The sequence below is a fragment of the Strix uralensis genome, chromosome 3 (genome assembly GCF_047716275.1).
Source record: "Strix uralensis isolate ZFMK-TIS-50842 chromosome 3, bStrUra1, whole genome shotgun sequence".
NCBI lineage: Eukaryota > Metazoa > Chordata > Aves > Strigiformes > Strigidae > Strix > Strix uralensis.
This window is the reverse complement of record NC_133974.1, coordinates 95,017,448-95,034,195: the sequence shown is the minus strand read 5'-3', so window position 1 is coordinate 95,034,195 and position 16,748 is coordinate 95,017,448. Positions and strand designations below refer to the sequence as shown.

General features: G+C 36.4%; 1 protein-coding gene across 1 annotated transcript in view; it reads left to right on the top strand.

The window, feature by feature from the left end:
- The window catches only part of BTBD9 (BTB domain containing 9), a 135,736-nt gene that overhangs the window by 87,629 nt on the left and 31,359 nt on the right, over positions 1–16,748 (top strand). The window contains exons 9-10 of the mRNA XM_074863482.1: positions 5,061–5,250; positions 14,401–14,508. Coding sequence (XP_074719583.1) covers positions 5,061–5,250; positions 14,401–14,508 — 298 coding nt within the window. The remainder of the gene's footprint in view (positions 1–5,060; positions 5,251–14,400; positions 14,509–16,748) is intronic.

Below are 16,748 nucleotides of genomic sequence, written 5' to 3'. Positions count from 1 at the left end.
TACCGTCATGTAGCAAATAAACAAGTACTAAATCATATACTGAGTAATGACTAGCCTTAACAAATCTTTTGGCATGTGGAAAATAAAGCAAGCAAAACGCCCAACATCCTTTTACTTATTTAATACAATAAAGTCAAACCCTGGAATAATAATGACATCCCTAATTTATTTTTTTTTCTTTGCTCTCGGCTTTCTTTTTTCCAACGGTCGCTTTCCAGTGAGGAAACTTTTGTCAGCTCAGTAGATGTTCAGGTAGAGAAGGAATGCGATTTTACCATTTAAAAATGGAGTAATTGAAAGCTGAGTGTTTAACAGATGTCAGCATGAGGAAAAAATCACTGCTTCATATTAACTTAAAAACAAAAATTTATTTCTTCCAGGATAATTTCTTGTTTATAGTTTCTTCACAAAGTGATGGTTTTGTAAGTGTCTTCGGAGAATTTAGTAAAATGAACAGTTGTGTTGCAATGATGACGCTGGCTGAGCACCTTTGACTCTGTTGCCTAGAGTGCAGTATAAGTATATTCAACAGTCCATAATGCTTTAAATTACTGCCTTCCTATAAAGTAAAACTACTCAGTAGATCTGCTGTCTCTCTGCATGTTTATTTTAGTAATTGAATTAAGGTTCATTAATGGCTGGTTTTGTGAGCTGGTGCAGGAATCCACTCTGTTCTGTCCTTCCTGTGTTGCAAAGAGTTGTTTTTGAGGATATTTCTGTGATTCCCCACCCCCATGTTAGCCAATTGATTACAGTTAAGTTACAGTGGATGGACAGAAAGCAAAAGCTGACCTGTCCAGACTGGGAGATGAAAGGAAGTACTTTACATTCAGATATGGAAGCCAGTTAACAATGAATGCATTAATTTTTTTCTGAGTACTTCAGGAAGAAAAATTTTCTGTGGAAAATCAAGTATGCTAAAAATTAAGGGGGGGGGGGGGGGGGGAAGTTTAAAGGAGTGGTAAATAAACATGGCTGAGGCTACCACACACTCCTGGTACATTTTTCTCCTAGGGGATCTCTAAGGACAGTTGAATAACCTATCTGTCTTATCTTTAAATACAGCCAGTATAGATGGCCCTTAGGCCATGCCTTGAAAATTACAATCCTTTATAAAACTACTATTACTAGAATTAAATATATTCCCAAGCTGTTCATTGCTCCATACTGCAGCATAAGACCAGGAGACAAAAGAAAGTTTTAGAAAATGTTTTGGTGCTGTCCTGTAGCCTCAGTCATCTTCTTTTGTTTGCTTCCAGAATGTGTATGCTTTGCTAACGCACATCATCTCTGCTCCATAAAAGCAAATCAGATTTGTCAGAGCAAAACTGCTGTATGAACAGTGGAAGAAAAGAATTTCCGTATTTGTAATCCCCTCTTTTGTTTTCTCTTGCAACATTGGTTACTGTAAAAGCTGGATAGCTGGTGGATTAAAAAAAAAAAACAAAAAAACCAAAAAAACCCAAACAAAAATAGAAACAAGACTGTTGGTTTTGGCAGTATGTTTTTGTAAACAAGTGACCTAAATTGAAGTATAAATTCTAACAGGGAAAAAGGAAGATAACCAGAAGACTTGCAAATACAGCACAGAGCAGAGTCCCCACCAGATGGTATTTTTAATAAATTTATCAAGCGGATATAAAAGATGATAATGAACATTCAAAATAGGGAGTGGCAGACTCCTCTAGAGAGAAGGAACAGTATGGCACCTTCTGCACACTGCAATTAGTTAGAATCACTTTCTAATTAACCGTTGTAGGGAAGACCACAGAATTATATTAGAAACAAACTAAGACAGTTTCTGTGTGGTTGTTACGGAGTTTGACTAATCAGGGTAACATCTTCTTAGGAGGTCACGGATTAGTGCAGAAATCTAAATGTAAGAAGGAGCGGGATGATGTTCAGAGGGCATGCAGGTAAAATATTGGATGAACTGAGCTATACTGTATTCAATTAATGCCTTACATAGCTCAGAGGGTGTTCAGAATATGCCGCAGAGCCTCAGCATGAACACTGATCTTCAGACTTTATCTTTTACTTGTTTTTCTTAACCAAGATCTTAGTAGCTTCCTCCTACAAAAAGCAGCGGTATATAGCAGATGCTTTAATGCCTATATAAAATAGATATTCAAAGAAGTTTCCTTACTGCCAGGGAAGAGGGGAGGAAAAGAAGGCCAAGGAAAACTTTATTTTGATGCCAGTACTCTTAGTTTGCGTTGTTAGTCTTTGCTTTATTCAGATTATTCCCAGTGAAGTACTTCTAATGTCTACGACCTGCTCCCCCATAAGAATCTGGGAATTTCTGGATGTCCCTTTTCAGTAATAGGGAATCAGGAGGTTTCTAGAATAATAATATGGTGGGTTTAGTAATTTTTTATGAGCAAACAGAGATGATAGTACATTTGATAATGCAGTAGATTTTTTCAGAAACCATTGCTTTTCCACTGCCTTGGATTATTACTTGGTAACGAGCTTGCACTTTTCTCCCCTGTGTGCTTTATGGTGTGTTGGTTGGTTGGTGGTTTTCTTAAGATTATGCTCCTGACACCACTAGCACACTTAAAACACAGAATCCTAGCTCTTCATGGAAAATTATCGCTTTTTTGGGTGCTAGAGACTCTTACAATTAGCTCTGAAGTTTCACATAGGTATATTTCAGCCATTTTCAGATGTTTCAGTATTTCAAATAAATATTTTACAGACAACTCTTAAAAGTATGTACTTAAGTTATCAGTGTTCAGTGGGCTTAAAATGATACATTTGCATCTGTACTATACATCACTCGTGTTGTGAAAATTCAGGTAGTGTTGGTTTTAAGTGTCATGTATTTCTAATTTTTTTGTGTGCCATTCTTGTTTTGGCTTGTTTGGTGTTCCTATTCTGATTTTCAAAAATGTTTGGTATGAGATATTGTGAATTTGGAAATTTTGTTAAATTGATCGTTGTCATTCAGATAATTTTTGGTAAATAATTTTTTTCTCTCTCTTTAAATTTTATTACCACACTGATTGGTTGGTCTTTATCAGAAGTTGACACACAAAATCTTAGCTTTTTTTAATACAGTCTGTGCTGGAAGAATTTTTGTTATCATTTAGATAAAACAATCAGTGCTTTTAATACTTTCCCCCAAAAAACAAAGGCTAAACAGGCAACCTTGATTTGTACATGTTCAGAGAGCATAATTTTTCAGCCTTGTTAATATTAATTTTTTCATTGAGAGAGTTTGAAAAGTTGAGGAGGTTAGCTAAAAATTGAGCTTTTTAGGAAAGTACTGGACCTGACTGGGGCATCTTAACTAGCTTTTTTTTTAATGTTCATCTTGCTGGAAGGTGACATTCAGAAAGCTTGGGATTCAATTACAAACAGAAAGTACCATACTTGATTGAATGTTAACAGAGGGAAACAGTAGGTAATTTAAAAAATAAGCATTGAAGCACTTGTAAAACAGTGCTGGAAAAGTACTCTATGCATAAGAAAGTACACCTCTTTCTTACAGCATGCTCCCAGAGGAGCTGCTGTTGTCTTGATCTTTGATGAATTTGCTGAAATTATGTCAAGGAAGAGCATTCCTCTTCTTGGAAAGTTTTCTAGCAGCCAACATTAAACTTACGTCCTTTGCTAAAGAATAACAACTCCCAACACTGCACTTTATTGCCAAATATATAATGTTCGCCTGCTTCTAAAAATGCCTAGTAAAGGGTTATATTATCCTTTATTTAGTTCAGTTTATAAACAGCAGTTCCCAGGCTAGAGCATTCAGTTTTGGATGTACCGGGGAGAAGATGATGCTGACATATGGACCCACTGATTGCAAGAGGGGTTGTAGAGGTGAAAGAGTTCATTATAGATGTTGCAGCACAAGGTAGCAGTTTAGCACTGGTCTGTGCAATTAGAATCGTAATCTTACGCTTTTTAACTGAAACTCCCTTCGTCTTGTCATGGTTTTCCCATGAATGCTTTTAGTAATTTGAAAAATTCTTTGAGTTCCCTAACTTCCTCATTTTCCCTGTAATATTCAAATAACTGCATATAAGGTGAATGAAAGAAGGCAAATTTGATATTCTGTAGTAATACCTTTGACTTTTCTTTGGCATAGCAGGCTACTGCATGCTGGCATTTTTTGTGGCTGTGTATAGGATAGAAAAAAGAATTATCCAGCAAAGATCTTTGATGAAACTAATGGGGGGGAAGTGCTGTGTAATTTTATCACTATCTCCTGGAGGAAAATAATTATCCTGTGTTTGGGCCTTTTTTCAAAAGGATGGATTCAAAGGAGTTTCATTTCTTTTGCTATTGGGATATTATAATTTCTTTTTTGTGGCAGTCAGTCATACCTTTTTCCTGTCTCTTGACTGAATGAGAAATACTTCTGTGCTTGCTGTTCCATTTGTGTGGCAGACCTATTGGTCTCTCCTTCCTTCTTGTAGTCCAGTACTTGTATTGAAGGATTTTGTAGGTATTAAAAAGCATTTTCATTTTCTAAATTCTGGGGTGCAATTTCTGATCACAGTCAGACTGTCAGAACTACCAACAGGTACACAACAGGTACATGCTGAGAATAGCCTCCTGAGCTGTGAGACTTCAAGCCCTTGTTTCGAAGACTTTGAGTCCTGGCTTCCCACAGTCCACATCAGTGCTTTAAACTATCTCCTACTTACTTCTTTATCTCTATCTCTCTTTTCTTTTGTTTTCTTTTTTCTTCTTTTTGGGGGGTGAGGGAGGTTTCATCATGAAAACAGGAAGAAATTGTTTGAAAATTTCAAAAGTTCTGCTGGACAAGATTTTTTTTTCCCCAATTGTATTAAGAGTTCTTTCATGTCACCAAGACAGAAATCCATCTGTTAATTTGCCAAGCTATTCTGGCATGAATGCTATAAAAATTATCTGTACCACTTGATTCTGCTTCATAGTTCATATTAAATAACAGTTAAATTTCCTTGTGTTGATCATACTTTAATCTTTTTTCTTTTTTTCCAAATTCTTTGCTAGAAATAAAGACCATTGCTATCTGAACTGTTTTCTATCTACATGTCTGTCATCTTGGTGTTTTTAATTCACAGTTCCCACTGAAAATGTTGCAACAATTGCAGACTGTGCCAGTGTGATTGAGGGTGTAAGTCGCAGTCGCAATGCCTTACTGAATGGAGACACAAAAAACTATGATTGGGATTCTGGGTACACATGCCATCAGCTTGGAAGCGGAGCTATTGTAGTACAGCTAGCACAGCCCTACATGATTGGATCAATACGGTAAGAGGGTTTATTTTTCTCTAAATTAAGGGCGACAATGAAACTTTTGCTAAGCACAGTTATTTTCTTTAGAATATATGACATTTGGAAACGATGGTAATTAGAGGACTAGTTTAGGAGTTGTCATTTGCCTTCTTACTTCAGTATAATGGGCATGTTAAAAATTAAATGTGTGAATTATATGTCAAGATACAGTAGTGCAATTCCAGAAGATATTACATTTCAGAAGCATAATAACAGTAATAGTCAAATTGTAAGATTAAACGTATGTACTTACATTAAAATAGAAATTTAATTGCAGCTTCACTTGTGGTCAAAGTAGGTGCAGTTCCTCATATCCACCTCATTGTGAAAACAGAAACATTTATTGAAGAAAGCCATCATCTCAAGTCAGCCAGGTTTCCTATTCACTATACAATTAGTACCAGTTCTTATTTGAACTTGAGTATATAATAAGGGTACAGTAACCTGAATATTTCTTTACAGTGTTGGATTAATGGATGTGTTTTAGATCTGAATTGAAGTTCATTGGGCTATTTCTACAGTGAATGTCTGTATACATATGAAGAACAAACTTTTGGCTAGTGTAGAAACTTTGGAAATAGATTGGAAAGCAGGATTGTTCACAGGTGAAGACAAAAATATTCTTGCCAGCTTCAGATTCTCTGTCTGTAAATGGCTTTTGTTTCATAAAATCAGACATACTTGCCTTAATGGCTTCCTGTTCTTCATAAATTTAGAATATGTTGTCAGGGACTTAATTTGTATTCTTTGTGACAGTGAAAAAAAAAATAAAGGTTTCTGAGGTTAGAGTACCAGTGAGCAAAAGTTGAATTCCCAAGTGAGGTACTGGCTTGCAACAGAGACTGTGTTCATAGGTACATAACTGCCCATTTCTGTTTTGTGTGTTTTGGTTTTGGCTTGTGGCATTGTTATGATGGTTATAAAACTTTGAAGATAAAGTATAAAATCAGACATCCAGGCAAATCTCTTACCTAACAAAAGTACTGTTTGGTCTGTATACTAGCTATAGGTGTTACGCGTAATATGTCTGGCATTTTTCTCACTGTGTGAAACAAGTTGAATAAATACAGTTGGCAGCTTTCCACACTCAATATTTTATGCATTTGAGTTTGGTATTTTTAATGTTCAGTTAAATATTGCATCTCAAGAAGAAAACCAGGAAGACACAGTACTCAGATTTCTTAAAAGAGGTAATTGAAAATGTAATTACATAATTTTCATGCCACTTTAAACTTAAGTAGCAGCAGAAGCTTTGGCCACATGAAGGAGTAAGAGAAGAATATTAACTAAAATGCAGAGTTTCTCAATTTATAGTCTCTGTCTTCCTATCTTACCATTTTCTGTTGTCCTTCAATTGGTGAATCATACCATCTTTTCAAGTCAGTGCAAAAAATTGACTTTCCTGTATTAAATACTCTGCTATTGTTTATTCTAGAACAGAATATTTTTAGTAAGTCTCATTATTAAATAGTGTGTTATATGAACTAGACTTTTCGTTGCCAAGAAATTATAATTGTATAATCAGCATGTGTGTAGAGCAAACTTTAAAAAAACCCAACACCAAACATAATGTAATTTAAAACTAATAGCATTTAGTGGTTTATATGGTATTGCATTGTACAGATATAGGGTCAGAATTTTGTCTTTCTTTGTCAGCTTTCCTTCATACATAGTACAAACAAGATGAATAGCTTGCCTTAAAAACCAACAATAATAAACATTGTCATCTAGGGTATCTTCTGACAGAGGAGACTACCTGCATTGCCTAGAGACAGAAATGCTAGCACTATGTCATCTTTTCCTTTTTATGTTCTGCCTAGAAGAACAAGTGCTTTGAGTTGCAGCCACGTCTGTTGCAGATCGTAGACAGTGAAGGGAAAGATGTCCCTTTGAACGAGGAAGTGAGGTTTCAGTGTGTTGCAGCTACAGCTTTGGCAAGGGTCTAGAGCATGTCCTGTACTGTGCAATGCTAAAGATGGTGACAGTGGTCTCTTTATTTAGCACCAGGCAATCTGTGACTGGTACACATATCAAATTACATATAAGCATAGATTAGAGCAAAAAGTCTTAATATTTCATCTTGATGAAAGCAAGAGATCTTTCTGATCAGAACGTCTTCCAGAACTGATTGAACTGTGTTCATTGCCTGTTTTCCCGCTGTTTGCTTGCTTGAAAACTCCCTTGATCTCACCCTCCCACCCAATAGAAAAAAATTCCAGGAGCATTTTCTTTAGGTTGGCTGTACACTGTGACTGCAGAATGACATGAATGGCTCTACCCCCAGAAACTGAGTTATTAGACCTGTAGGTTTGGATTCTAAATGAATAATTAGGAATTAAAGTATGTATCTTTTAAGTTCAGAGACATGTATGTGCCCCTGAATAGATTTGTATCAGAGAGAGTAAATGTATGAGCCCTTGAAAAAAGGGTAGTAGCTGCTTTTAGTCTATAGAAATCGGAATACCGCTGGAGAGAGCCTCCAAGTCAGGACATGTTACCGTGGCAACTAAATTCTGAGTATGAAAAAAGCAGACGAACTCTTGGTACTGGAATATGCATTAGAAATCCATAGAGAGCTTAATGTTTCAGGAGTATATCTTGTATGCCTGCTTTCTGCAAAAGTCATCCCATTGTCTTAGAATCATTCAGTTTGGAAGGGACTTGAAGGCATCTAGCGAGCCTGTTCCTCAAAGGAAGGTCAGCTATCAAGACCATCTTACTCAAGGCTTTATGCACTCAGGTTTTAAAAACCTCCAAGGAAAGAAATTCCACAACTTCTCTTGTAGCCTGTTCTAGTGTTTAATTATTCTCAGAGTATACTACTTTTTTCATGTGGTTCCTGTTTTTCTATGCCTCTAGGCCATGTGGAATGTCATGTTTTAAATTTAGAGCACTGTCTTTTATTTCTCCTGTTGTGCACCTCAGTGAAGAGCCTGGCTCAGTCTTTTTGTTAACCTGCTCTCCGTATTGAAAAGTGGTGTTAGGTTCCTCCATGACCCCAAGCCTTCTTAGGCTAACCAAGGCAATTGCCTCACCCTCTTGCACAGTGCATGTGCTCCAACCTCCTGACCATCTGGATGGTCCTCTGCTGGACTTGCTCAGACCTATCAGTGTTGTATTTGGGTCCACAATGAGATGCAGTATGCTGGGTATGATCTAACAAGTGTCAAATAAAGGCAAATTTCTTCCCCTTGTTCTGCTGGCTCAGTTCCTGCTGCCACAGCTCTGTGTGCTACTAACCTTCGTTGCTGAGAAGGCACACAGGCAACTAATGGCATTTTCTGGTCAATATGATGCCCTTGTCTTTTTTAGCACAGACAGACAGACTCTAGCATTTACCACTGCAGTGGATTAGTCTGGATGAGGTACAGGATTTTGGTTTTGATCTTGTTGAATTTTGTGAGATTCTTTTTTGCCCATGCCCTTAGTCTTCCCAGAGGCTGGCAATCAGTCCTTCTGGAATGGCAGCCGTACGCTCAAGTGTATCGATTGCATCCCACAGTTTGATGTCATCTGCAAGCTTGATAATGACTGATTCCATCTCCTTGTCCAGGTCATTGATAAAATATTAAACAGGATATGTCCCAGAATAGACTCTGGAGGGAACTCCTCTAGCATCCGGTCCCTGGGTGGATGATGAACTGTTAACCATTACCTTTTGAACTAAACAATCTAGCTAATTTTTACCCGTGTTGTAGTCTACCCATCTAAACTGTAGCATCCCCACATGGATACAGGGATGCTGTGGGAGACTGTGTTGAAACCTTGTTAATATTAAATACTTCTTCAGATATTTGTATATAAATTTGGAGCTCTTGACTTCCATGTCAAAATTTACTCAGAAATTCTGAAACAGATGTAGTGATAGTCTGTGCTCAATAGTATTGTCTAATAGAAAAGACCTAGAAAACATGGGGGTTGGACGGGATGACCTTTAAAGGTCTCTTGCAACTCAAACTATTCTATGATTTTATTTTAAAATAATTGTAACTAAGTATTGTCTTTTAGATTACAGAAATGAAAACATTTTTTGATTTCAGAGATTTATTCTTTTATTAAGAATCCTACTTGGAACAGCTTACAAGATACTTGGAACAGTTAACAGAGAAAATGTTATTTTAAGTAGTTTTTCCACATTGTTGCCTGTCTGGACAGGAAATTACCTTGCTATTTTTTCCTCTCTGAAAAGGCCCTTATCAATGACTGAAAAACTATTATATTTAATTAGGAACAGAAAGACAGCAATTGGTGTGTTTAATGTAGTAAACATAATTTAACTTTTAAATGGCTAAAACTTTAATATTGAAAAGGCTGCCATATCACGATAGCTCTCTGTCTAACCCTCACTGCATTTATCTGGAATAGAAATCTAATACTATTATGCCACAGTCTTTGGCTGATAACTTCATAGGGTGTTTTTTTTCCTATGAATTTAAAAAAAAATTTAAAATAAAAAAATAAACAAGCCAAATCAAAAACAAAAGATACAACAGGATTTGTTATAGTCTATGTGGTAGAGGGATACATAATTCTTCTGTACCATAGTGGTTTTCATGTTACAATAAATAGAAATATTTTGCATCTTTGTAAAAGTAGATTAAACTGGTATAAATGGTTTATCTATTTGAAGACTTCATTACTAATCTGAATCCATGATAGCCAACTGTTTTGCTTTTCATATTCAGAGTAATTCTTAACTTACCAGATGATATCAATTAGCTTTAATGTGTTTTCTGTTTGCTTATACCATATACATCTCTTATGCTTTCTAATTTTCCATAACATTTCTGCTTACAAAGTTTTTCTTTCTTTGCTGCTCATTTTCTGTGCTTGCCTGACTTGAGAGTGAAATTGTAACTCAGAATAAATGATCATATAAGCACACAGCAAATATTCAGGAATTTTGTCTCCTTTGTAGGATCCTGAAGAAAGATTGGTTTCTTGCAAGATAACTACTGAAACATAAATATCCGCAGAAAATTAAAGAGGATTATAGACAACCAGAGGCAAAAATGCAAAGACAATTATATAAAAAAAACTCTTTCCGTATGGTTTTGGGTTTTCTTTCTTTTTCCCCATCTTTCAACAAGTGTCACTATGTCATGTTTTAATTTCTGTCTTTTGGGCTTCTATAAGTATGCAAGTAGTTTATGAAGATGGTATTATCAAATATTTATACTGTATGTGGTAACTACTACATAGTATTTGGGAAGCAGGTATCATTCTGTTAGATGCACGGCTATTATTGTTTGGTATTCTGCTAACACCGTGAGTATATGTAGTTGTACAGCAGTCTGAACTAAACAGTGACAGTCTTTTTTACAGAAATCTTAAGCATAAAAAGCAAGCAAAGACAGCCCAAAGTGCTTGTATAAATTTAGAATGATCAATCATAGGGCAACATATGACATTTAAGGAAATACTGTTAAGAAAAGTACTGCGGTGTCTTTTGATGTAACAGGTACCCAATATAATCACTTTCCCACACCTGTAATATGAAATCTGATTTATATTTGAAAAGCTTCTCTTTATAAAATGAGGCATTGTGAACATGTGTTATAAATAACACTACCGTATTAAATGATTAACTGACTTAGACTTTAGATACCCAAAGAAGTGGCGTATTAGAAATGTGTTTAAATCTCATGATGTTGCAGGGAGCAAGCTGGATAAAGCTTCGGTCTGTTTTTCCTTCTGAATCCTGAGGGCAAGATTTACTAACAAAAGCTAATTTAGCTTTTTATTCTAATATGGAAAGTTCCAGGAACATGCGCAATTTTGCTATAAAGAGATGCATTTCCAATTAGTATAGTTCTGACTTTTCAAGTGGAATATTCTTCTTCCTGTCAATTAATATCCATCTTAGCAAAACAAAAGTTTAGCCTGGTAGTTTGCCTGAAATGTGTTTCAAAGGCTACTGTACCTGACATAAAAAGTGGCCCTTGTGCTCAGTGTGCACTGGTGAATATTCATGTAATCACCTCAGAGTTTTTCACTACTTATCCAGAAAGACATTGCATGCAGAATAAATTCCAAATAGGTTCTGACGTCAGTCTCGTTCCCCAATCTCTCCTAAAAAAGCTGCTGCAGGGAGGTGAAGAAAGAACTTTTTATTTTCTTTCACAAGTCCCAAAGAAACAAAAATCTACATTTAGCATTCATGCTGAGTCACTTTGGGAAAGACTCTGCCAACTTTAATTCATTCATTGTTTGGTTTGTAATAATTCTGAGCCATATGCTTTTTAAACCTATTTAACTTGGGCTAGGTTGTTTTGGGGGAGAGCAATTGTACATGTTCTTAAAAGGAACACATATGTCCTGTTAGCCTTTCACCCTAAAACCAAGCCAGTTCTATTTTAACTACAGTTTTGTTAGTTGAAATTACAGTCACCAGTGTGCTTCTGATATTCAAACTCTTGATCATAGCTTTGAAAACATGGATCAATGAAACAACACTGAGCCCCAATGATGAAAAGGATCCTCTTGAAAAGCATAATTAGCTACATTTTAATAGCCTTTTTAAAAGAAAACAAATTTACGTATGTTTTTGCTTTTCCTTCTTTATCATTTAGAAGACTTGGTTTAAATATAGATGTTAAATCAATTCAGGATCTGTAGATTATTAGTAGTTACCAAATCCAGGATTTTAGTCTATAAACTTTTTTATTTTTAACAGAACTTCGTTCTTTAGTATTTGGAGAGACCTTCAAGCTATAGAAAAGCAGAATGGGAAGGATCTGATGAAACAGGGAGAGGGTTTGGAGTTGGGTGGATTTGTTGGGGGTGTGGGGTTTAAGTCTTTCATTATGCCACAGGCAACTATTTTTATTTTTTACTAAGTCAGCTCTGAATTTTTTAATTTGCAAATAGTATTAATATGTGCTAAAAGGCTTATGTTAAAAGTGTTTTATTTTAGCTTCTTAAAGCTATTTTTGATAGCTCACTATTTTTGATAGTATTAATGAGCTGGGTTCAGTTAGGAGAATCTATATTTTAAACCTGCTTGTCCAGTAGACCCAATTCTGCTTTGGATACAGGGATTCCACAACCTAAGAAAAAAAAAAAAAGCTAAACTAGATTGTTTTGAAAAGAAGGTAGTAGCACTTGGGTTTAGGGCAAAGACACATGTGTCTTTAATAACCAAAGACCTTAATAACCAAATTCTGGAGATGGTCCAGCTTCTGCTTGGGACAGCATATCTCTCTAAGAGGAAGGATTCTGCATTCAGCAACTGGCTAGGTCATTTTCCCCCTCTAGCAGTGCTGGTTTCTTAAATGTTAAAAGTGAGCAATAATTTTTGCAGTTATATTCTTCCCAGAAGAGGTAGCAACTAAAAACAAGAAAGACTTTCTCAACTGGAAGAAAGGAATTTATAACATAAAACTTGGGCACTCTTCTGAAAGTTGATTAAAGAAAGACAGCTTGAAACTCTGTGCCTGGGAAAGTCTGTAGTGTGGCACAAGTTCCTTTTGTTTTAATGTACGTCTCGGCCGTTTTCATTGGCAATCAATGGGTCCTCATCTATTGCACTTTGAAAAATGCAGATCTGTGGAAGTTCTTCCTCACAGCTGGAGAAAGAACCCAGGTTAGCTGTATTACCTGGCTTTTGCACTTCTCTCTGTGGCTGAAGTTATTCTCACTTAGGTCATCGTTGCAGTTATATTTATTTTGGATAGGTAGCTGTGCTTTGGTTATTTGAATACAGCACCTTCATTTGCTTCTGTAACAAATAGTCAGATTCAAGCAGTCATCCTAGTAAGTGTTAGCTAACTTTGACAAAAACCTGATGATCAAGAGACAGCAGCAGCTGGTAACAGCCAGTATATTGCAGCAGAGTATGTATTTTCCATTGGTGTATTGAGTAAGGGTTCAGAGAGTAAGAAAATCAGCAAAACATAATTTTCCATGACAGGCATAATGTGTATTGTTCACTTAGAACGTTGCAATTCAAAAACTTTGGGTGGGTTGATGAGAGAGCTTTATTTCAGAGAGTGGTAAATACAGCACGTTGGTTTTGCCTCCAGTCACCTCTAACTCCAGTAGAAAAGTCTTCTGAAATTCTGTTTTCGATATCACATCTACCATTGAGTTTATATGAAAACAGTAAGAACAGCAGTTAGTTTTTCTAAACTGTATCCTGCTAATCAGTGGAATGACACCAGTCAAGGGTTTTACATAAAATGTAGGCAAACCCACATCTATTAATCAAAATATGGACGACATTTAACTGATTCTAAAGAAGAAATTGCAGAATTGTCTGCCTCTGTTCTGGCCAGTCCATTGCCCCTTTCAGTTGTGTGAATACCCTCTTGTCATTTGTGGATGCTTCACTGGAAAAAAGGAATCTCTTACAAGAGGGAGATAATCCCCTTAGAAAGAAGAAGATAAAACATTTGCCAGAAGTGTTTTTTGAGAATGATATACTTAAGTTAAATCACATCCCTGATGCTTTAGATCTCTGTGAGACAAGTATGGAAATGGAAGGTTGTTCAGTGTGTCATTTAGTGCCCTTCCTGAAGAGCTGAATGTTTGTTAGAATGAGTATGGAATGAGTCCTTGAGATCTCTATTTTCTTCCTTTTTTCTTCTGTGTTTTTAGCAATTTGGTCAACAATTCATTGCCTTTTTGCTCATATTATGATGAGCTAGGACTGGGAATTCCCATTTTCCTACTTGCTTTTTTTTCTTAATATTTCTGATATACTTACCAAAAAGAAGAGAATACAGTTACGAAGACGGTGTAATCTTTTTCTTTCCCATCTTAAACTGACCTTTCCGAACAGATCTTTGATTCAGGTTTAAAGCAGGCAATGCCACGTGCCAAATAAATCAGTTCATTTACTGACTTTCAAATAAATTAAAAGTAATTGCATAAATGTAATAGATTAGTGTTAGTAAGATGGTTATTATAAGCCTGTAAGTCTCTTCCTGGCCTTAGGATAATAAGAAAAGGACACTCAAGTTTGAGAGGACAGAAACAGTAAAGACCTTGCTGAGAGTTAGAGGCACATTCCAAAAGAAACAGCTAAATTTGTAAAGAATTAAGAAGAAGAAATAAGGAACTAGAAAACTTAAGCAGCTTGGTTTAACGTTTATCTTACTTCTCACTCAACTTCTTCATATGTAGGTTGCTACTTTGGGACTGTGATGATCGGAGCTACAGCTACTACATTGAGGTTTCAACGAATCAGCAGCAGTGGACTATGGTGGCTGATCGCACAAAAATTTCCTGCAAGTGAGTTTGATTTTTTCCACTTCTTTGCAGAAAATCAGAACTAGGAACTGGTGGTTTTTTTATCGTTCTGTTCAGTACTCATAGATAGATGACTTTCTGACTGTGAAAAGAATGATCATTACACAACCTGTAGATTATTAACTCTAGACACCTGTAAATACAACTTTTGGAGGTAACAGCTTCTAGTGTGGCTACATATCTAGACTTTCAAGCCAGAAACAAATTTTGAAGGTCCACATCAGTACTGGATCTTCAAATAATCAGTTTGATTGTTCATTCTTAGAAACAGTCTGCCTACAATACCCTGCCTTGAGAATCACGGTAGGAGAGGAAAGAGAGCATGCTTGTTAAAGGATTTTCTTAATCAAATGCCATTCTCCCTTATCAAAGCACATAAATGTATTGTACAGTATTTGAAGGGGGTGGCGAGAGTGAAGGTGGGGACCAAACCATAACAGGTCAAATGGTTACCTAAGCTTGACCTTGTCCTTGTTCAAAAGCAGAGTACCTGACTTATATGCACTGACTGCTCTGACTTTGAACAGGGACCTTCCATAGAAAAAACAAGCCTCTTAAAAAGAGATAAAAAAGAGACAAAAACTGTTTCATTTTCATTTGTATACTTAAATCAGGAGAAATTGGGCATGAATATTCTCCACATGTATACTCTCCATTGGCTTTTCTGCAATTATTGGGTCTGCTGATAAAATCTATTCTTCTAGTATGGAAGAATAATTCAGTGTTGATAGCCCTCTTAAACCATTTGATAGTTCTAGTTCTAAGTAAAGAGTGCTTCAGATACTTGTCATGGGACTGAAAAGACAGTCTGCAAATGTATACGTTCCATATCCAGAAGCCAGGTATGCTCAGCATTTAGTGGTACAATATGATCTCCTGGCTGATCCCCAGGGAAGCTCAGCCTTATAAAAATCTTATTAACCTCCTTTTCCCTGAGTCAGTTTTCTATAAGATACGCTTTCTTCCCTGGGACAAAATTGAAGTCATCAGCTCATATGGGGACAGCCACCACCCATCCTGTATTTCTGCCAACCAAAACAAAATTGATTTTACAAATTCAGAGATGCATCTCAGTTTGTCACATCAAGCAAGAGAGTTATTCAGTCCTTTCTAGCAACACTGCTGATACACATTTTTCTAAAGTTTATATTTCATCTCTTAACAAATAGTGCAATTCAGACATGTTACAATGCAGTCTAGACGTGTTGATGAAGGAGAACTTGACACGTCCTTTCACTGTCTGTAACGGGCAGGGTATTGATGAGCAGAAAACCCGGGTTCTGCGGGTCTAGAGAAAGAGTAAAGGAGATTTAATCATTCTGGAAGGCATCTCAGTGTAATAGATAAAATTTGTCTTTTTGTCTGCCTCCAGCAGTGGGAGCACTGAAAGGCTGAAACCACAGAAGAGAGGGAGAGATAGAATCAGAATCTTTTTACACTTTTTCCTTGTACATTTTGATACTAACAGTCAAAAGGAGCACTTGTTTAAGTATGCACAGTGCAGGTGGAATTGCTGATTGACTTCACAGTTCAAGTATCTACTCAGTATGTTCAAACCACACTTTTGTTTTTTAAAGACTTAACCTTGGACAAATATAGGTGCATCCCCAAAATAAAGATAGCTGCCTTCTCATGATATACTTCAAGATCTTGATTCAAAAACACAGGTGCTCTGGAAGTTCTCAAAGCCGTGGCTGCAGGAACTATTTTTACATGGATTAGAGAATTGCATTTTGCCTAACTTCTTGCTCTGACAGGTACACTTCCAGCTGGCAAAATGCCAGTCTTTAATCTTGATTTCTGCAGATTTACAGTGTCCTAGCACTGTCTGTAACTCTCTGCTCTAAATAAATACAAAGACCTGGTCCTGAGGCTTACAATTACAAAAGCTCAGTGGGCTCCAGAATAATTCAATTTAGCAAGGACTAGAAAATTGTAAAGAAAAAGCATCAATTTGAAAAAAATCTTTCTGCTCTTTGAAAGTTTTCTAACCTCTGCAGTTACATTTAAATACTGTATCATCTGTGACTGAGACAAGTTGAAGGGTTTGTGGCCCTCTCCTCCCCCCCCTCAATTTTCAGGTGATTTCTTTGCATTTGACAGCGCTTTTTCATGTTCATTTTGAATCTCTTGCCCTTTATGATCAGCAAATTGGCCTTTTTTTCTTATTTGCAGTCACACCACCACAGAAAATAAAACCCTTTAAATATGTTTAATTTTCT